The 23701-nt window shown below is 38.7% G+C and overlaps 1 protein-coding gene across 13 annotated transcripts in view; it reads right to left on the reverse strand.

The window, feature by feature from the left end:
- baz2ba (bromodomain adjacent to zinc finger domain, 2Ba) overlaps positions 1-23701 on the reverse strand; it is a 251814-nt gene that overhangs the window by 33324 nt on the left and 194789 nt on the right. For all 13 annotated transcript variants that reach the window (XM_063052309.1, XM_063052299.1, XM_063052301.1 and 10 more), the window contains 2 exons: positions 12781-13457; positions 449-710 (listed from right to left, as the gene is read on the reverse strand). In XM_063052309.1, the coding sequence (XP_062908379.1) occupies positions 449-710; positions 12781-13457 (939 nt within the window). The remainder of the gene's footprint in view (positions 1-448; positions 711-12780; positions 13458-23701) is intronic.

The raw sequence follows: 23701 nt of genomic DNA on the forward strand, positions 1-23701 counted from the left end.
AGTTTTACCCAGCAACAGGCATTCAATCCAGAAATTTACAAACAATTTATTTGGAAGATTCAGATTTTGAAAACAAAGTACTCACTTATATGAACGTATAGAGTTGGTAAACAAAGTGTACAATTTGTTTTCTTTAATCCACTGAAATTAGTTTCCACAAACATACAATGATGCAATAATTACTCATGTTTGGAAACCTTTATTTTTTGGTCATAAGCATAATGGAGTTTATCCCCCAATCAGCACTACTTAAACCAACAAAGTTGAAACTAAAACTGAATGTATAAATTGCCAAAAAGTAATGAACTAAACAAATTTACCCTCTACAGTAGCAGAATGTGTGATGTTTAACTTGGCTGAAAAAAGTTAACTGCAATTTAAGACTGCTAGGCAAATCACAATGTCGGATATATCTATGACTGCATATAGCACAATACATAACACTTACCTTCTGCAATTGGCCTTGGACTAGGATAATCCACTGATTTTGTTGCTTCAACTATACAAGGTGCACTATTCTGCAGTTTTTCATTTTGTGGTGCTGGTGATTCATCTGCAGAAATGCTGGGTAACAGAAAAGGATTTGCATTTCCTTCTGTTAATCCAAAGCCTACACCCAGGCCAGGTGAGGAAAAGGCAATACTTGGATTGAGTACTCCAGGTGGCCATCCACAGAATGGAAGTCCTATGAGAGGTATCCCTGGTTTCATCTGCAAAAGAATAACTTTCTATGCATTTACCACAAACAATAACTGTAATGGAAAAGTTGGCAAGGAGTTGAATCCTATAATTTATCAAGAATACATGGAGCAAACATTGTATCACAACTACAAGGGAGGAAATCTCCCTTTATGACTCAAAAAGTTCCTTGGAGAATTCATCAAATATATACCACTGATCAACAGGTATCCCCTGGAAATTTGAAAAGCATGCAGTCTAGGATACTGGCACATGAAGGAGAATTGAAGAGAAACTTGATTTCAGGATAAGTCTATTGAATCCAGAAGCAAACTGAGAAACTCTATTGCCAGGGCCGCAGAAGCAGATTGGAGCTTTATTAACTGGTTCAATTGTACAAAATGGCTACAGCACAAAGGAAGCTAATTGATCTGTTGAGTCTCTACCAATTTTTTGTAACAGCAATCCAGCTAGTCACACTCCCCCCATCAACCCACTCCTATAGCCTACTATAACTTCATTTAGATACTTATCCAGCTCCCCTTTGAACGCTACAATGGAATCTGTGTCTTGTACTTCCTCTGGAATTACATTCCTGAACTTAAAGGCATTCACTACTAAGATTTTCCCTCATGGCATTTTTAGTTCTTATCAACCATTTTCATTTTATATCTCCTAGTTGTTTTTAAAAACAGTACCATTTGGAACAATCTCGCTCTATTCAGTCCTGTCCATACATTACTTTAAAAAAATCTCTAACATCTCTCTTAACAATAACAACACGACCAAGTTCTTAATAACTAGTCTCTCAAAACTAGAATAATTTTAGCAAACTACTACTAAAGCCCTCACTCATCATTCCTAAACTGTGGCTCCTAGAATTAGACAATACTCCAGCTGCAGCCAAATCTGGTGTTTAATACAGGTTCATTTTGACTTTTATGTCCTTGTATTCTATTCCTTCATTTATAAGCCACTGAATCCTACTTACCTTTCCAATCACTTTTTCAACCTGACCCACCACTTTCACTGAACAATATACACATCTGCCTCTGCAGTCTCATATTTTCCATACACATCCCCCTGTTCTTGGATCCATTTTAGAATTGAGGAGCATTAAATTTCATCTGCTAAATATTCGCCTATTTCAATCAATCTTTCATCATCTTCAAATACTTCTCTGGTACTCTACCCCAACCTCCATTTCCCTCTTCAAATACTCATTAAAGTCTGAATTGTTTGATAGCTTGTGTAATGAGGCGAGATAGCAAATTTTGTTTGATAATGAATGTGGAACCACATAGCGTTAGTTATTGCCAACATTCGCCAAAGTAGCATTAAAATCATAGAATCAGAGTAACACAGAATGGGAAAAGGCCCTTTGGCCCAACTAGTCCTTGCTGACCACATGGACTAGCATCCTCTCTTCTAGTCTCAGAAGCCTACAATCAGCCATTAACCCTTTAAGCCCCTTCCCCTCCATGTACCCATCTAAATCCCTCTTAAAATTTGCAATAGTACCAGCCTCAACTACTTCCTCTGGGAGTTCATCCCACGTACGTAATAACTCTGTTAAAAAGTTACTTCTCTGATCTCATTTAAACCTCTTCCCTCTTATTTGTATTTGTACTATCTACCTCAATCCTGGGGAAAAGACTATGACCATCCACCTTATCTAAACCCCTCATGACTTTACAAAACAACGACATTGCTTCTCATTCTATGCTCCAATGAATAGTGATCCACAGTGGTCAACCTCTGCCTGTAACTCAGGCCCTTTATTCCAAGCAACATCCTTGTACATCTCTTCTGCATCCTCTCCATCTTGATAATGTCTTTCCTACAACAAGGTGACCAAAACTGTACACTATACTCCAAACACAGTCTTACCAATGATTTATATAACTGCAACATTATGTCCCTAATCCTCAACTCAATGCATGCACTGATGAAGGTCAGCATATGCTAAACACCTTCCTCACCACCCTATTCACTTGTATGTAACACACACAAAATGCTGGTGAATGCAGCAGGCCAGGCAGCATCTCTAGGAAGAGGTACCGTCGACGTTTCTGGCCGGGAACCTTCATCAGGACTCGGCCCGAAACGTCTCCTGTACCTCTTCCTAGCGATGCTGCCTGGCCTGCTGCATTCACCAGCAACTTTTATGTGTGTTACTTGAAATTCCAGCATCTGCAGATTTCCTCGTGTTTGCTGTTCACTTGCATGCCTGCTTTCAGTGAACTGTGCACTTGTACCCCTTGGTTCCTGTTCTACACCACTCGTCAGTGCCCTGCCTTTCACTGCATGGGTCCTCCCCTAGTTTGAATATCCAAAATACATCATCTCCTTCATCACCTAAGTTGAAATACATTTGCCATTCTTCTGCCCATCTTACTGATCAGGATCTCAGTGCAATTCACAGTAACCTGCTTCACTATCAAAAAGACCCCCTAATTAAGCATCATCAACAAACTTGCTAATTAGGCCATTCACATCCAGATCACTTATATATGTAATGAATAACAGGGGTCCCTTGTGTCGGAAAATTAACCTTCAACCATCACCTTCTGCTTCCTATCATCCAGCCTATTCTGAATCCACCTCACTTGCTTCCCATAAATCCCATGTGACCTAATCTTCCAGATCATTCTACCTGTAAATCTGGCCAAGAGAGAGCCAATCAAACATGTAGAAAATCAAACTTTATTTGTTATAGCTTAAAGTGTTTTCGAGATGTGTCAAAGCTATATTCTAAGATTTATCTTTGTTCAAACTATAAATTGCTACTTCTGCAAAGCAGTAAATATGTGCAATAAAATATATTATGCATATTGGGTTGAAAATCAATTATTTGAGATGAGGCTTACGAAGCATTGATTCATCCAAGATAGGAAGGTAGCCTTCAAATCCACCATAAATGGGTTTGGAATATTTCCTTTTTTCAGACTGAACATTTTTCTCTAGACTATCTAAATTTGGTGCCAGATTCCCAAGTAGTGTTTTACTGTCCTTTATAAACCATTCATTGGATGTTATAAAGCTTGCAGTTCCAGTCCCACAGGATTTGTATGAACTACAGTTGATATTAAATATTACCACCTCTGAAAATATAAATCATTTCATACAGCTGGTGCTGATATTTATAAAGTCTGAATGTTAATCTTTGAATAAAATTAATTGCAGATAAGTCGTCAGAGCATCTTCTCGTAAATTGTGGGGGCTTTTATACTATTTTAAAACTCATAGCCAAGGCAAAATAGCTGACTTGAATAATTTCCACATAGCTTATCATTTGAACGGCAAATTTTATTAGATGTTCAATAAAGAAGAATTCTTCCAAATTATTAAGTTAACTGGTTGAGTTCACAAGTTTATTATTACACCCTTCAGGTTTGTTTGGAAATACAGGAAATTCAAAAGTGACTTAACAATCAAGCCTACAGGGTGAAAGGCCTGGTTACTACTCATGTCTCTGGACATAAATCGAAACTTTATGCTCCATAGTGTAACAATGACCTTACTCATTCTAACATGTCGCTCTATTCATATCTGCCTTACATACTTGTATAGCTTCAAAAATCTATGCTTAATTATTTGGCAGTGATTTATGGATTTTCAACTATCTGAAAGTTTTCCTAGAATTCTACAACTTGATTCCCTACTGATTCCTAAATTCACGGCCACTGGTGATTTAGAACATGTGCGAACATGGTTAATAGTTACACTGCTTTTGGATTCTATTTCTTTACCCCCACATTCCATGGCTTTGTTAATCGGCATCATTAGACACAGAACAGTACAGTGCAGGAACAGGACCTTTGATCCACGATGCTATGACTAAGCTAGCTAATAATACATAATCTCTTCTGTCTGTGTATAGCCCACAGTACTTAATGATTTGTAAACATGTATCTTGAATTCCTGTGAACCTTTAGCCCATTAATTTTCAGAGCATAAATGGTGTTCTTATTCCTCCTAACTAGCTTCTTGCCACTTAACAAACCCATTTTGCATGCTTGAGTCTCTGTGTGTATTTTGTTGGGCATACACCTTCAACAAACCCAAGTGACTCCAACTTTTATCCCAATTCATTCTCTCCTGATCTATCATAATTTTGCCAGTTATTCAGGTCATGGATCCCCAAGACCACCTACTCATAGCCTGCTCTGCAGGACCCTGCTGTAAGTTTTTCCACCACAAGGTATGAAAGTTTGAGATAAGCATATTATCCAGAATGCTTTGATAAGCGCACAATCTGTGTTGCACATCTGAGATGGCGCAAAGAACCTGGAAGAGAAACTTTATCATTGACTCTGTGTTTGCACACAGGAAATCATGGGAGAAGTTCTCCTAAATTGTTTAAACAAGCTGCCTGACAGACTTCAGGAGGAGGAACATTTTGAGAACTCATCATAAAAATAAATAATCATTTAAAACAAAAAGTTGAGTTACATACATGAATGACTTGTTGAACTTTGATTATAGCTTAGAGCATTAATATGTTGAATCAATTTCTGAAATGCAGATATAAAATCACATTCTGCTAATTATTCCAATTCAAGCTATGAGTATTTCAACTATGTTCTTACCATGTTATTGTAGTTTACACATGGCTTATTTGTTTTCCATTTATATCAGGTTAAACACTAATGATATACTTGTGATCCCATTGGTTATAGCATTTCAAGTTCTCATAGAGATATTGGAACTCAAATCTGATGAAGGTTTCTGCCTCCGCTGTTCTTTCGTGCAATGGTTTCCAGATGTGAAAAATCTTTAGATGAAATGTTTTATTTTCCCCTTTAACTACCTCTAATTATTCAATAAATTAAATCAAATTATCTGGAAGAAGAGATGAAAACTCCATGACAACGTTAACAGTGACAGTGATAGCTAAGATCCCTCTTTTGGTCCAATCATGACAAGGAGTAGCTTTTTGAAAAAGAGTTCTGGTAATTATCACACCTGGTAGGACGGCACGATGGGCAGGTCAGCAGGCAGAAAAGTAGGGAAGGAGAGAAAACACTTAAGTTATTTAATGCTAGTGCATTACTATCCATGTTGATAACAGCATGCCAATTATGTTATATATGCTGTGATAGTTATCTTAAAGAATCCCATAACCAAGTATTTTGTCATCACAAAAATAATGCTGCACTTCACCAAACCAAGTTACACTCTGCACGAACTTAGCACACTGTGTCACGTCAAGTTGCAAAACCATCACATCAAACTGCAATATGCTGCTATAAAGCCTACAGCCATTTAGGCTATTTTTAGACATATTAAGTCCTGCTTGTTGCTTGGTAATTCAGTGTACTTCAACAAGGACCATGAGGTGAAGGTCAAAAAATGAAAATCAAATAGGAAAAGATCACTTGACACTCACATATGCCTTCATGGGAAATTTTATGACAGAAAACAACCAACTTACTTCAACACCACTAACTTTGAAAGGAGGAACACAAATTATAACGATGACAAAGATCAAGTAATGCTGCTAATCTAGGATCCCCAGATGAAAATTCACTGACATAAATAATCATGTTCTGAACTTAGTTAACTTCCTGATGTTATAAATCCCTCTAAAATACAAGTAAACGTTCAGGGGGTCTCAAGAAAGAGATATCAGAAAATTGTGAATGTGTTCTTAACGGAAGACAATTATTTATTTTCATCAGTGTTATGATCTGCACCCTTGTCAGTGTTCAATTAACTTCTAGAGGTGAGAAAATGTTTACAAGTTAAAATTGAACAGGACAATAGAACATCTGCTCTGAGATTGGAGCCAGATGTAAATCTGCAGTTCACCTAAGATTAAAGCTTTGTAACTTTCCAATAATTGAAACCGTCTAATCTTACATCATTCTAACTTCTGTTCTTAACTTCACTGAAGTACACAAACTTAATAGTATGCGTCTAAGTAGTTGGGCCTACTATACACGCCCAGCTTCAAAGATTACTTTGGGTGTTGTCAAGAGGAAGAAATCTCAGCTACCATATTGCATTTAGAAATGCTAATGGTCAAAAACAAACATGTATTTGTATTTTCTTTGGAATTTGTATACTTTTGGTCAGCAAAATTATAAAATAAAGGAGGAATCGATTCGAGAAACTGGCTATTGAAATATTGAGTTATAGGTCGCACATTCTGAGAAAATTAAACAAGATAAAATTAGTCAGGAGGAGCAAACAGAAAAAGGAAAGAGAAGAATTTAATGTCTGCTATTATACTTGGTAGTTGTCTATCAATGACTTAAGTAGGTTGAGAATTTTATCTGAAAAGTACAGGAACTACTTTTTTTTTAATTTAAGTATCTTCAAACCAGAATAAGAAATACAAGCAGTGGCATCAGCGGGAGCGGGGGCAGGTAGTGTGAGAGAAATCACTAAGCTCAAGAAGATACAAGTAAAAGAGTTCAAAAACATAAGTGAGGAAGTGACATTTTAGGATCTCCAAGGATCAGTGGAGTTTGGAAATAACTCCAGGGCACTCAGCCTTGGCTGGTACAAGGAAGGCTGCATAAAAGGGCATTTACTGAAAGAACTCAGAATTCAAGGAGCTGGTTTAAGGCCACTAAAGATTTGAAAACACAAACAAGATTTTAAAATTAGAGATATAACCAAAATAAGTTTAAGAGAACAGGAATAACAATGAGTGACTTAATGAGTATGTGATCTCAAGACAATTCACTTGGAAATTTTCTGTGTATTTTAACCGATGTATTTTAAAGAACTGAGAGACAAAAAACAAAATCTAGATATAGCTTTGATTTATTTCCTTACCTAGTTAACATTACATCCACTCAACTATGTACAATATTATGTAAAAGTCTGAGACATTACAGATTTCTTTTCCATATGGTTTCAGATGTATGGCCTCCACAGAGCCTGATCAACATCACTGAGGCTGTCTGGGATTATTTGGAGAGAAAAAAGCAAGTGAGACAGCCAAAGTCTGCAGAAGAACAATGGTAAATTCTCCAAGATGTTTGGAACTACTGACCAGCCTATTTTCTTATAAAACTGCACGACAGTGTACCTTAGAGAACTGATGCAGTTTTAAAGGCAAAGTGTGGTCATACCAAATACTGATTTGATTACTTTATTTTATCGTTTACTGCTTTTTGTATATTAAGAAACTTTTATTTTTGAAAGCATCTTCGCTTTACAGAATTTTTTAAGCACATGCCTAGGACTTTTACACAGTACTGTAAACATGCATGGAAGACACTTTCAGTACCATATGATAACATGCAAAGCATTTTCCAATGAAATTAATTCATGCAAGCAGTTTTGAGCCACAACTGTGAATAGCCAATAATTTATTTTGAATGCAGGTACGTATATCTGATTGTGGCAAAACCTACATCAAGAATAGAACAGGATAATATGACCATGGTCACAGTCAGAAAGTCTACCTTGTTCTAGAATTAGGATTATTTCAGTGCTGCAGCATATAGAAAGAAACCCAACTGGATAAAATGCATCCGTTGTGAAGAAATGTGAAACACGGACACAGGTTTGGGAGGCAACAGGAAGAAAATACACTGGAGATGACAGAGTGACGTGCAAGAACACAAGGGCTTAGGGACTGCTTCTTTTGAGGAAGACGTGCTAAAGACAGTTTTGAAATATAGGGAAGATAGTATACATGAGGCTAAAATCCTTTAAAATGCCAGTGTATTAGGGAAGTATTAAATGGATTAATAATTATAGGGCCAAAGAAGCAGGAAGTGGGTTTCATGGATAAGTTTGAGGGTGGAATAAGACTAATACAAGCTATTACTTATACAGTGGCATGCAAATGTTTGGGCACCCCTGGTCAAAATTTTTGTTACTGTGAATAGCTAAGCCAGTAAAAGATGAACTGATTTCCAAAAGGCATAAAGTTAAAGATGACATATTTCTGTAATATTTTAAGAAAACTTCTTTATTTCCATCTCTTACTGTTCCAAAATAACAAAAAAGGAAAAGGGCCTGAAGCAAAAGTTTGGGCACCCTGCATGGCAGTACTTAGTAACATCTCCTTTGGCAAGTATCACAGCCTGTAAACGCTTTTTGTAGCCAGCTAAGAGTCTTTCAATTCTCGTTTGGGGGATTTTTGCCCATTAGTCCTTGCAAAAGGCTTCTAGTTCTGAGAGATTCTTGAGCCGTCTTGCATGCACTGCTCTTTTGAGGTCTATCCACAGATTCTCGATGACGTTTAGGTCAGGGGACTGTGAGGTCCATGGCAAAATGTTCAGCTTGTGCCTCTTGAGGTAGTCCATTGTGGATTTTGAGGTGTGATTAGGATCTCTGTCCTGTTGTAGAAGCCATCCTCTTTTCATCTTCGCCCTTTTTTTTACAGACAGTGTGATGTTTACTTCCAGGATTTGCTGGTATTTAATTGAATTCATTCTTCCCTCTACCAGTAAATGTTTCCCGTGCCACTGGCTGCAACACAAGCCTAAAGCATGACCGATCCACCCCCATGCTTAACAGTTGGAGAGGGGTTCTTTTCATGAAATTATTCACCCTTTTTTCCCCAAACATACCTTTGCTCATTGCGGCCAAAAAGATCTATTTTAACTTCATCAGTCCACAGGACTTGTTTCCAAAATGCATCAGGCTTGTTTAGATGCTCCTTTGAACCCTTTGAATTGAACTTTTTGGCCGCAATGAACAAAGGTATGTTTGGAGAAAAAAGGGTGCAGAATTTCATGAAAGAGGACCAGGCAAGCAAACAATAGGTGATAAGCGGAACAAGACAAGGGAGGAAAATGGGCAGATGGGGAGGGGCAGGCAATGCGCTTTGAACCCAAATTCACATACTGAGTTCCTCCAGCAATTTATTTTTTGCTTCAGTTCCCAGCAGCTGCTGTTTCTAATGTCTCCAATATCACATGGTATACTTCAATCTCTCTTTACCATCAACCAACTGAATGGACCCATGCCACAACACGAATCCTCAGTCCCACTGCTACTTTGACCTCTCTCATCCACATGTTACGGCTCTCCTTTTGACAACATATATCACAAACTTCTGGACACAAGTTCAATCTAATTTCAAATGACGATTCTGCTCTTTCCATTTAAACTATCAATGAACAACCTTTTCTATATTTGTCTGATTATAATCTGCTCTTCTCTCACCTCTTTTTGTCACCGAAATTCTACCTTCCACCATTAGTATATTTCTTTTGTTCAATTCTCCCCTCCCCAATTTCTCTGCATCTTAAAGTTTGTTTAATCTGTAACTTCTCCCAGTTCTCATGAAGAATCACTGAAACGGTTTCTCTCTCCAAAGATGTAATATGAGCTGCTCTGTATCTACAGTAGTGGCTTTATTTTAGATTTCCAGTATCTATGGTTTTTAACCTTTGCACTACTGAGTGAAGAATAAATAAAAAATTCTGTTTTTAAAAACATGCAAACAATTCAACTGTCACTTCAGCTGTTTAAGATGCATCTTTCTTAGATTGATGCATGAACACTTTTCAGATTTGCAACATATATGATACGCAAAATTACTATTTCATGCAACCATGCTTTACAATTGTAGAAACCGCATATTGGCCTTCTGGTGCAACATAATGGTATATCAATTATCTAAAATAACACCGATCTCCTCTATTGTTTCTAAATGCTGAACTTGAGAAAACGGCCAAGAAATTAAAGTAGTACAGGAACTAAGCTCAAATTACTTTTCTAGAGACACAAGGAGATACAAAAAAGAACACCATGAGGAAATCTGTTTATGACCTACATCACCAGAATGTGGATGAGTGTTGGCCAATGTCTGCACTGAACACTGCACATTTGGCCCCACTTACTTGAATGAAACCGAATATGTAGAGGTGAGTATCAGTGACAACTGATACTACCACAAGTACTTGGTGCTAATTGTCACAAACAAGTTTCTTCAGTATGAACACCTAGTACATCTCACAGAGAGGATTAAAATATGTCTACTGTTGTAGTCAGAAGTTCACATACACCTTAGCCAAATACATTTAAACTCTGTTTTTTTTTTACAATTCCTGACATTTAATCCTAGAAAACATACCATCTTAGGTCAGTTAGATCACTACCTTATTTTAAGAATGTGAAATGTCAAAATAATAGTAGAGAGAATGATTTATTTCAGCTTTTCTTTCTTTTATCACTTTCCCAGTGGGTCAGAAGTTTACATACACTTTGTTAGTATTTGGTAGCATTGCCATTAAATTGTTTAACTTGGGTCAAATGTTTTGGGTAGCCTTCCACAAGCTTCTCACAATAAGTTGCTGGAATTTTGTTCCATTCCTCCAGACAGAACTGGCGTAACTGAGTCAGGTTTGTAGGCCTCCTTGCTCACACACGCTTTTTCAGTTCTGTCCTCAAATCTTCTATCTCATTGAGGTCAGAAAATGACGTCAAGTCTGGTTCATCCTTGGGAACAATTTCCAAACACCTGAAGGTACCACTTTCATCTGTACAAACAACAGTACGTAAGTATAAACACCATGGGACCACACAGCCATCATTCTGCTCAGGAAGGAGACGCATTCTGTCTCCTAGAGATGAACGTACTTTGGTGCGAAAAGTGCAAATCAATCCCAGAACAACAGCAAAGGACCTTGTGAAGATGCTGGAGGAAACAGATAGGCAAGTATCTATACCCACAGTAAAACAACATATATCGACATAACCAGAAAGGCTGCTCAGCAAGAAAGAAGCCACTGCTCCAAAACCGTCATAAAAAAGCCTGACTACAGTTTGCAAGTGCACATGGGGACAAAGATCTTACTTTTTGGAGAAATGTCCTCTGGTCTGATGAAACAAAAATTGAACTGTTTGGCCATAATGACCATCGTTATGTTTGGAGGAAAAAGGGTGAGGCTTGTAAGCTAAAGAACACCATCGCAACCGCGAAGCATGGGGGTGGCAGCATCATGTTGTGGGGGTGCTTTGCTGCAGGAGGGACTGGTGCACTTCACAAAATAGATGGCATCATGAGGAAGGAAAATTATGTGGATATATTGAAGCAACATCTCAAGACATCAGCCAGGAAGTTAAAGCTCAGTCGCAAATGGGTCTTCCAAATGGACAATGACCCCAGGCATACCTCCAAGGTTGCGGCAAAATTGCTTAAGGACAAAAAAGTCAAGGTATTGGAGTAGGCATCACAAAGCCCTGACCTCAATCCGATAGAAAATTTGCGGGCAGAATTGAAAAAGTGTGTGCGAGCAAGGAGGCCTACAAACCTGACTCAGTTACACCAGTTCTGTCTGGAGGAATGGAACAAGATTCCAGCAACTTACTGTGAGAAGCTAGTGGAAGGCTACCCAAAATGTTTGACCCAAGTTAAACAATTTAAAGGTCGACGTTCCCTCCTCCTACCAAATACTAAAAAAATGTATGTAAACTTCTGACCCACTGGGAAAGTGATGAAAGAAATAAAAGCTGAAATAAATCATTCTCTCTACTATTATTCTGACATTTCACATTCTTAAAATAGTGATCCTAACTGACCTAAGACAGGGAATGTTTTCTAGGATTAAATGTCAGGAATTGTGAAAAACTGAGTTTAAATGTATTTGGCTAAGGTGTATGTAAACTTCTGACTTCAACTGTATATTCAAAAGGATTTCCAAAACAGAGCACTTCAGTGAAAACTATACATAATACTTCGCAACACACATCAAAGTTGCTGGTGAACGCAGCAGGCCAGGCAGCATCTCTAGGAAGAGGTACAGTCGACGTTTCGGGCCGAGACCCTTCGTCAGGACTAACTGAAGGAAGAGCTACTAAGAGATTTGAAAGTGGGAGGGGGATCTCCCCCCTCCCCCTCCCACTTTCAATTCTCTTCCTAGGATGCTGCCTGGCCTGCTGCATTCACCAACAAACTTGATGTGTGTTGATTGAATTTCCAGATCTGCAGAATTCTTCGTGTTTGCGTTTTTAAATAATACTTAGGGGCTCAGAAGAAAAAAAACTGAGTATTCTCTTCTATTTGTGTTTTTAAAATAATTAGCTTCTTAACGCTGAAAGGAAATAATTGACATTTAAAATTATTTTCTTCTCTGTAATAATTAATTAACTAAAATACTAATTATACAAAGATAAAATACATACCTGTAGTGCTGATAATGCAAATGGATTGAGTCCCATTGGATTCTGAAGCGATCCTGAACCCATAAGCGGTGAGGACGAAGACTGGGAATTAAGTTGAGATTGTGCCATTTGTTGTGAGGAGATTGGAGGCACATTTGTACAGGTGATGGAAGAATCATCACAAGGCATTCTTGGTAAGAGACTGAACCACTGTCCACCTTTCTCTGTAAGTACTTTCAGCAACTGGTCATTTTGGAGTAAAGGAGAGTTGTAGAGTTTCCCTGTGCCAGTTATCAGTGGATTAAATAAGTTTGCACACGAGTCTATCTTTTCCGAGTTGCTGGATGGAATAGTAAGCTGCGAATTTGAAATGGAGTTTTGTGAGATACAATGACTAGGAGATGATGTTGGTGTTGCATTTATTTGGTTCACTGTTTGCTTCTGAGTCACGAAGTCTGATTCAGGAGGCATTTTTGCTACCTCTAACAGCTTACTCAGTTTAGAAAAAGAACCTGGCTTTTGTAAGAACAGGTTAGTGCTATTTCTCTCTTTTGAATCATTTCTGCATAAATCATCACAGTTAGTCACTGTACAAGAATGGTTTAATTTCTCTTCAGGTGTCTCAGGTGGCTCTTCCTTAATCTGCAAGTTGTTGGCATTTTTTAGTTTTTCCCTCTCTTTCATCATCTCCTCAGTACCTGAAATAATAAAGCAGTTTTACTTAAAAGTCAACAGATCAATATTTATAAACTACTTCAATGTAGTAAAATGGATGCGCTGTTTGAAGGAATGTTGTCCTTTGACATGACATTTGTTCAATATGGAGATTTATACCCAAATGACATTTTCAACAAATGAAACAGAATGATTTATATTAAAGAATGAAACAAAGAAGCAAATCAACAGCTGCACCCTCAACATTTTTACAAAAGGCAATAAACTATCAGTTTTGACTAAATATCATTATAAACCATACGGATAGTGCGTGTGTTTAGTATTTCAGTAATATGAGAGAGAGGAGAGAGGGGAGGGGAGGAGGGGAGGAGAGAGGGGAGGGGAGGAGGGGAGGAGAGAGGGAAGGGGAGGAGGGGAGGAGAGAGGGGAGGGGAGGAGGGGAGGAGAGAGGGGGAGGGAGGGGGAGAGGGAGAGAGAAAATAGTTTGATTAAGCACTCTAGTTCATTTAAATAATTTATTATACATTGTATGTATAAATACACAATTTGTATACATCATCACGCTACCACGACACATGCGCACCTCACTTAAAGTAAACAAAGTTGCACTCACATTGTGGACTCCTGCATCCTCTTTTGAAATTGTTTAATGTTTTGAAGTTACAAAGTATAACAGACAGGAATAGCTTGATTATTGTCCAAATTTGGGACACCTAGTTTAAGTCACATGCCTGCTATACCTGTGGAACTGGTTGGAGATGACTACCATTATGTTGGCCAAAAAGACTAAGATTAGTCAGTGTAAAACAGATAGGAAATAACGTCTCTGTTGGTGCAGAATTCCTCAAATATCTGGAGAACAAACTTCTCAATACAATTTATAGACCACATCAGAATATAATTTTGCTTTTCACATTATTTGTAACGATGATTTTTCCTTTAAATTTATATTTTATTGCCAAATACAGCAAAAAACTGCAATTCTTCCTTGCTCTGTACTCCACCAAAATTAATACTGAACTAAGCAACTTACCTTAGATTTGTACATTGTTCAAGTTCAGATTAGCTTTAAATAATTTTTCTAATGTTTGATCATTTACAAGGTTTATTATGATGTTTGCAGATTTAGATGTTCATTCTTAACGATACCTTGGAATCCATTGGAAAATATTCCTTCCATGGCTTGGCTACCTGACCCAAGCATATGGGACAGACACAGTACAGATGTTGCGTCAGCTCTGAGAACATTTTTAAGTATTTGCACTACTCAGGTCATCTGACTACTACAGTTATTCCCCGGAGTTACAAACGTCTGACTTACGAACAACTCGTACTTCCTAATAGCCTGCCATAAAGCTCATTATATTAAAAATTCGTTGGCTTGAGGAAGGAGAACGCCGTCCGCCATTTTAAGTCAGATCATGTTGCTGTTAACACTGTGTTGAGTGTGTAACTTAGTATTTGGCTTAAATTTTTCTTAGCAAGATTCACCCTGACCCCTCTTTTCCAGTCAGCACCGCCCCCACTTGTCCCATTTAACCTGTCTCAGTGCGGGTGGATTTTAGGACCCGGGGGAGCCCAGGATCCGCCACTCGCAGCTGCTGCTGAATCCAGTGTTTCTGTTCCATTAATGGAAAATGATCACGATTGAAAATAAAGTGGAAATAATAAAGCAATCAGAAAGAGGTAAAATGCCATCGGTCATTGGAAAAGCGTTAGGCTACAGTTGGTCAATGATCGGAACAATTTTAAAGGATAAAGTGAGAATAATGAAGCATGTGAAAGACCCTGCCCCAATGAAAGCTACAATTATTACTAAGCAATGCAGTGGTTTAATTATTGAAATATATATGTTTCTTTAAGTATTTTATATGCATAGAAAGGTAAAATATATACTATATACTAAAACAAACGTTTGACTAACTGACGCTAAATAACACCGGATGTACCTGTTCTGACTTACGTAAAAATCCGACTTAAAAATGGACTTCGGAACGGAACTCGTTCGTAACCCGGGGACTGCCTGTATTGTATTTACAAATTGCTGCTGCTTAACTTCATTGCTGGGTGATGGTACAAGGTGGGAAGAGATATAAATGAACTGATCTATTGTATTTAGACACTGGGCAGACAGACAAGAGGGACAGATTAGCGCTGGGGTCCTGAGGATAATGCCCCTAGCAGTAGCTGTACACTGGTGCCACCTTGAGCTGGATAAGCAATTTTTAACTAGAAAGGAAATAAAACCTAAAGGATTTGACTGTTATTTTAATGGGCAGATATAATAGTAGACAATGATTGAAAACGTTGCATTGTAACGGCTGTGAGCAAAAGGTAGGAACAAAATATGTTAAAATAATGATATGTAAACAAGAAATAAGGTGGCTTTTGATCAATTATCAAAACATTAACAAACTGCAGACAATAGTAATTTCAAAATTACATATATACAAATATATGCTACTGTATATTGTTTTGCATTAACCAAGTGACCATATGGAAATTAAAGAAAATAAAAGATAAACACAAATGCCTTTATGTTACATATATCAACATTTTTTTTGCACGGAAGTATGTTTCCAGTTAGTGGTTCTGTGGCTGTTTGAACTGACATAATTTATAATCACAAGATACAGAAGACCAAGAACCAAAAACGTAAACTCAATAGATTCACTCACAACACGCTGGAGGAACTCAGCAGGTCGGGCAGCATTGTGGAAGCGAACAGTCAACAGTCCTGATGAAGGGTCTCGGCCCGAAACATTGACTGTTTGTTTCCACAGATGCTGCCCGACCTGCTGAGTTCCTCCAGCGTGTTGTGAGTGTTGCTTTGACCCCAGCATCTGCAGAGTGTTTTGTGCTTTTGAACTCAATAGATTTTGCAGATGCTGGAAATCCAAAACGAAACCCACAAAATGCTGGAGGAACACAGCATGTCAGGCAGTATCTATGGAAATGAATAAATAGTTGACGTTTTGGCTGAGACCCTTCTTCAGGACTATCCAAAACTGTTTACACGGTGAAATCTAACTAAACAACACAAGCTCAATTTTAATCCAATTGTGTGGGTAAAGTCATGTGTCAGAAAGATTTTAGGAATTCAGGCCTGAATTGTGCTTTAATTTTATGCCTGAACAGAGTTCTCCTGCTATTGGAAAAGGTACTTCAGAGCACAAGGAAGAAGACAGGAGAAGTAGGCTGAAGCTTGTCCCATCATTTAAATATGATCAAGGCTCTTAAATGCCAGCTCCACATCTCCCTCAAATCCTTGATCATTCAACAACCAGGCAGCATCTTGGCGAGTCTCCTCTGCAATCACATCCTTCCTTTGGTGTGATGAACTCAACTGCACACATTACCCTAAGTGTGCCCGAACCAATGTTTTGTAAACTTTCATAATTTTTTCAAAATTTTATGCCTGATGAAGTGAATTATGCTGTACATCTTCCTTGTTACCCTATCAACCTGTGTTCCCACTTTCAGGGAACTATGGATCTGAGGAACCACATTCATCAACGTTCCTTAGTGTGCTACCATATACTGTATGTCCTACCCTTATATGACTTCCCAAAATACATCATCTCACACTCGTTTAGATTAAATTCCATCTGCCAATTCTCCATCCAACTTTCCAGTTGACCTATACCTAAGACAACCTTCCTCACTATCTACAGCAACATCAATATATGTCATCTGCAAACTTCTGAATCAGACATTCACAATCAGATTACTTATATGTATTACAAACAGTAAAGGACCTAACAACTAATCCCCAGGGTCCACCACTCGCCAAACTTCCTTCCAGCAGAACATTCTTCTACCACTCTTCTCTGCCTCACATCACCCAAGCCAATTTTTGATTTAATTAGCTAAGCTCAACTTGGATTCCAAGCAAAACCAGATGAACTCAGCAGGTCAAGCAGCATTTGTGGAAGCAAAAGGTGAAAGCTGATATTTCACTTTGGCACCCTGCATCAGAACTGAGAGGGAACAGTAAGGATTTCCAGTGTATAGCACTAAGTAGTTGGACTGGATAGAGGTTAGCAGATGACAGGTTGAACCAGATGGGAGGGGTAATGGGCAAATGAAACCTCATGGGAATGAGAGGAGAGAGGATGGATAAACAAGAAGGAAACTAGGTGGACAGGTGTGCAATTGGGAGGAAAACACTGAGGGTACATTGGCAAAATAGTTGGTCATTGTACCAAGATACAGTGAAAAACTGGTCTCGCACACCATTTCCAATTCAACAAAATGGATCTTCTAGCCATTAAAGAAAGAAATGCAATCATCCTACGTGATGAAGAGGTTAAATTATTTAATTCTATCATTGGTAATCCAAAGATAGCAGCAATTGGATGAGGTTGTAAGTCTATATTTAAGACCGTTGAAATAATATCAAAAATATCTTTCCAATATTTCTCCAACAAAGGACATGACCAAAACATGTGGGTTAAAGAAGCTATCTCGGAATGACATCTGTCACATATTGGATTAATATAAGAGTAATAACGAGATAGTTTATCTTTGGATATATGAGGCCTGTGCACTACTTTAAACTGTATCAACACATGTTTAGCACATACAGAGGATGAATTCACCAACTGACGAATTTTTTCCCATTTTTCAGTCGGTATATTAATCTCAAGTTCTCTTTCCCAGTCAGCTTTAATTTTATTAGAAGCATCAGGACATAAATTCATAATTATATTACATATAATTGCTACTACACTTTTCTGAGAGAGATTTAAATCTAAAATTTTTTCCAAAGTGTCCATTGGATATGGGTGCGGAAAATTAGGGGAGACAGTAATTAAAAAGTTTCTAATCTGTAGATATCTAAAAAAGTGAGATCTGGGTAAGTTATATTTATTAGAGAGTTGATCAAAAGACATAAAACAATTATCCAAAAATAAATCGCAAAAAGATTTATAGAGATCAATTCATTATAACAGTGCATTGAGGTGGTACAAGAGAAAACAATAAAAGAATGCAGAGCAGTGTTACAGTTCTGGAGAAAGTGCAGTGCAGGCAGACAAAAAAGTGTAAGGCCATAGAAGGGAGATTGTGAGATCAGGAGTCCATCTTATACCAGGAATCCATTCAAGAGTCTTACAGCAGCTGCATTGAGCCTGGTGGTACATACTTGCAGGCTTTTGTATCTTGTCTGATGGGAAGTAGAGAGAAGGAAGTCCAGGGTAGGTGGGGTCTTAGATTATGTTGGCTGTTTTATCAAAGCAGCAAAAAAAGTGTAAACAGAGTCAATGAAGGGGAGGTTGGTTTCAGTTACATGTTGAGTTTAGTCCACAACTCTCTGCAGTTCCTTGGGGTCATGGGCAAAGCGACTGTCATACCAAACCATAATGCATCCAGATAGGAGCATTGATAAGAATTGGTCAGGGTCAAAGGGATATGCCAAATCTCAAGCCACCCAAAGATGTAGAGGCACAGGTGAACTTTGTTGTGTTAATATATGGTTGGACCATATTGGTGACATTCATACACAGGAACTCGAAGCTCTCAAATCTCTCAAGCTCCGCACCATTGATGTAAATAGGAAAGTGTGCATTGCTCCCCTTCCTGAAGTCAATGACCAGGCTCTTTGGTCTGCTGACATTGAGGACAACATTCATACTGTGACACCATGCCACTGGACCCTAGATTTCCTTCCAGTACTCTGACTCATCATTATTTGAGAGTCAGTCACAATGATAGCATCATCTGCAAACTTGTGGATAGAGTTACAGCAGAATTTGGCCATGCAATTGTGAGTGTATTGGGAGTAGAGTAGGGGAGGAGGAGCCAAGGACGCTGACTGTGTGGCACTGGTGTTGAGAATAATCGTGGCAGAGATGTTGCTTTCTATCTTTTCTGATTGTAGCTGAACCCTTGACTTTCTGACCAACAGATCACAAATTGAATCACAGGTCTAGGAGGTTTAGATGCAGGTTACTTAAAATCAGAAAATTTACATTTGGCCTCTCTGTTACAATGGCGAAGGATGAGGATATAAAGTCCATGTGGAAGAGGGAAGCGTTAATATGAAATGTAAAAGGAAGCTCAAGAGGGCTGTAGCAGACAGAGCATGGTCCTCGGCAAAATGATCACCTTAGATCCCATGGGGTTTAATTTTCCAGACCAGCTTATCATGTTGGACTTTCTCAAATGCCTTACTAAGGTCTATGCTGACAACATCTACCACTCTGCCTTCATTAATCTCCTTAATTACTGACTCAAAAAACTCAATCAAATTAATGAAATAGGATTTTCCCATGCACAAAGCCAAGCTATCCCTTATCAATCTCTGCCTTTCCAAAAGTACATAAACACTATCCCTTATAATTCTCTCCACAAATTTGTTCAGCACTGATGCAAGGCTCACCAACCTACAGTTATTTAGTTCATCTGTGCTGACCTTCTTATCCCTAGTTGCTTAAAATGGATTTTTAATGATGCAATTGGAAACTTTGAGTTCACCTTTTGGGAATACACTGCCACCCAGTATGAACAGAAGTTCACGACCTTTAAAGTCAACACCTTGCCTGCCTACCTATGATAGAGTCTGTAGACCTCACATAGGCATGATAAGCCATCTCAAAACACACAGATCTGGCAAAAAAGCAAGTTATCCTTAATCCAGAATGACATTTTATTTGATTTATTCTTTTTTTTTTGTGATTTGAGCACTGCTGTCAAGACCAGCATTTACTGTGTGCCCTTAAGAGCTCTCGTGAAGGTGGCAGTGTGCAGCAATCTTGCAGTCCATTGCTTGAAAAGGCAGTAGCCAGAACAAAATGAATCCTTAAAACCCACTCCTCTTCCTGCAAATGAATATTAAAAGCACATTCCTTCTTAAAATTTCTCCCTCACACAATCCACTGCACTGAGTTAGTGCAAGCATAAAACAGAAGTCTGATATACTATTGTCATTCATTCTGCCTACCTCACTTCAATTTGAAAGGATCCATGATAATCAACACAAATAATAAAACACAAACCTTCCAATAATTAAAGGCTAAAAATGACTCCATCAGATTTGCCCCACACAAATTAAATTTCATTTGGTTCATACAAAATATAGAAATAATTCATTGAACCGAAGTGACAGTACTCACAATGGTTCTTTGAATGGGGCTGTATTTGAAGTCCCGAAATATGAAGCAGCATTATAGCAGAAGAGGGTCAATACCATGAGTGGTGTAAATTAGCCTTGAGTGTTGGCAGTCACTCATGGTATTGACCCTCTCCGCTATAATGCTGCTTCATGTTAATTAGCAGATGGTGCTTTGCTGTCACTCCCAGCATCACTGAGACCTAAAGAATTATATTTTGGTCATCACATTCATTTTTACAGGGATGAATCAAGGATGGTTGACTTCCACACCAGCGTTGTGGATTCTGAGGTAGCTAAAAGACCAGTGTGGAATCCAGACTCTCTTGCAGATGGAGCAAGAAGAACCTACTAAGGTGGCGTGCTCACTATTTTCACTGGCTTCTGAGTCCATTCAACTCAAGGCCATGCCTTGTTCAGGCTGCTACCATCAGGAAGGAGGTAAAGAAGCCTGAAGGCACACGCTCAGCGATTCAGGAACAGCTTCTTCCCCTCTGCCATTCGGTTTCTGAATGGACATTGAACCAATGAACTCTACCTCACCACTTTTTTTTATTTCCAATTTTGCAGGTTATTTAATTTAACTATTTAGCATATATACTTACTGAAATTCACATTTTTTCTACTATTATGCATTGCACTGTATTGCTGCTGCAAAGACAACATATTTCAAAACATATGCCAGTGATATTAAACCTGATTCTGACTTATGGATCAAGGTTCTCCATACCATTTCAAATGCTCCCCGTCTATTCCAGGTGGTCAAGGGCCACAACAAATCTAGGAGCTCATAGGGATTTTGCACTTCTCCAAGAAGGGATTATTTTCCCCCCTAAATGTCTGGTAAGCTCTTCATATGACAGAGCTCCGAAGAGCCCATCTGTTTCAGGAGACTAGTGTAAGACGTACTAATAAAGTGATCTGCGCAACTGAACTAAGAATAACTAAGGAATGCCTGGAATGTTGACCTAGAAGAGAGCACGAAATGTTGGTTTACCTTTCTTTCTAGTGAACCTGGAAGATTTTGTAAATCTTTTGTTAAAATAACTCAAAAACATCAAGCATTATACTATCCCAGTACCAACAACTAACCCCAAAGTCACTAAGGATACCTTTAAATAGTACTATTGTACAAATTTTTCCTGTTGTTGGTATATTATTCAACTGTGTGTCATTAATAAAAGACATTTAATGCACTGAATTCCAAAAACAGGTGGTGTGGCATCAAATTTATATTGACATTTGAAATCTGGTAGTTGTGTATGTAAATCTTACAGCCAGTACTTCTACAAACAGCATGTATTATCAGAGCAACATACATCAAAGTTGCTGGTGAACGCAGCAGGCCAAGCAGCATCTGTAGGAAGAGGTGCAGTTGACGTTTCAGGCCGAGACCCTTCGTCAGTTAGTCCTGACGAAGGGTCTCGGCCTGAAACGTCAACTGCACCTCTTCCTACAGATGCTGCTTGGCCTGCTGCGTTCACCAGCAACTTTGATGAATGTTGCTTGAATTTCCAGCATCTGCAGAATTCCTGTTGTTTGTATTATCAGAGGCTATTTTTAAAGCACACTGACAGCAAACCATGAACCAGTGTTTTATGAGAACAAAGTTATTTCCAACAACTTGGCATAGGTTGTGTAATTAAGTTTAAAGTCCAATTTACAATACAAGGAAGACTATGCAAGAGCAAACACATATCACCTTAATTTAAAAAAACAAATCGCTCTTCATTTTTCATCAATCCCTCAATGCGTGAGTGTAAAACAGGAAGTGACATCTGCCTTCAGAACTGAATGCAAGGCAGTTATCATTTAGACAAAGCTTTCTGAAAATGTAATGCAACTAATAATATAGTCCTTCTTTAACCTGCACTTCAAGATAGATTGTGAAAAGCTACCAGTCCAATTTTTCCACAAGATTCTTAACCTGTCTCAGAGAAAATTAAAAAATCCGAGGTGCAAAAGGACTTAGGAGTCCTTGTGCAGAATTCCTTAAAGGTTAACTTGCAAGCTGAGTCAGTGGCGAGGAAGGCAAATGCAATGTTAGCATTCAAGAGGACTATAAATATAATATAAAAGTAATGATGTCAAACTGAAGCTTTATAAGGCACTGGTGAGGCCTCACTTGAAGTACTCTGAGCAGTTTTGGACCCTTATTTAAGAAAAGATGTGCTGACACTGGAGAGGGTTCACAGGAAGTTCATGAGAATGATAAGGTTTATCATATGAGGAGTGTTTGATGGGTCTGGCCCTTAATCACTGAAATTTAGAAGAATGTGAGATCTCATGGAAACCGATCAAATGTTGAAAGGCCTAGATTGAGTGAATGTGGAGAGGATGTCTTTTATAGTGGGGGAGTCTCAGACCAGAGGGCAAAGTCTCAGAATAGAGGGACGTTCATTTAGAACAGAGATGGGGAAGTACTTCTTTAGCCAGAGGGTGGTGAATCAATGGAATTTGTTGCCACAGGTGGCTGTGGAGGCCAGCTCATTGGATGTATTCAAGGTGGAGGCCGATAGATTCTAGATTCCAAAAACTGAATTCTGAATCCCGAAGTTAAGATGGCGCTAAACAGCAACTCCCTTGCTTGCATCTTTGGAAACAGCTCTATTTCCATCTTTAATATCTTTATTTTTCCCTTTCAGGGTTCTTTTGAAGATCCCGAAGTTATACGCTGACTTCGGTTCTTTGCAGGAATGGGACTTGTTCTCGGGGTTTCAGGACTGGCCGTTGTTCAGCACGCCAAGGGTTCGGCCTGAGAGCCCGGCTCAAATTCAGCAGCCTAAGATCTCGGGGCTCTGGAGACGGGTGGATCGAGGGTCAGTGTCACGGCAGGAGACCCGTGTGTCTGGGGGCAGTCTGGACATCTGCGGTGGGCCCAAAGACCAGAGATCTTTGCAATCTTCGGGCACAGAGCTCGAGAAAAAGCAACATAACGGACCTTTAACATCATAAACCAGCAAGTTGTTTGTCATGTCTCCCCGCTCGCTGGGAAAATGGAGACGCCTTTCTCCCCCATATTAGGGGGGGAGGGGGGAGAAGAGAGAGACAGAGACAGAGAGAGACAGAGACAGAAAGAGAATGAGAATGAATCTGCAGTATGTTGAATGTCGGTGTAACGCGAAGTCTTCGGGGTAACTGCAAGCCTGTGTCTTT

Source organism: Mobula hypostoma, chromosome 6 (genome assembly GCF_963921235.1).
Source record: "Mobula hypostoma chromosome 6, sMobHyp1.1, whole genome shotgun sequence".
In the NCBI taxonomy this organism is placed as follows: domain Eukaryota; kingdom Metazoa; phylum Chordata; class Chondrichthyes; order Myliobatiformes; family Myliobatidae; genus Mobula; species Mobula hypostoma.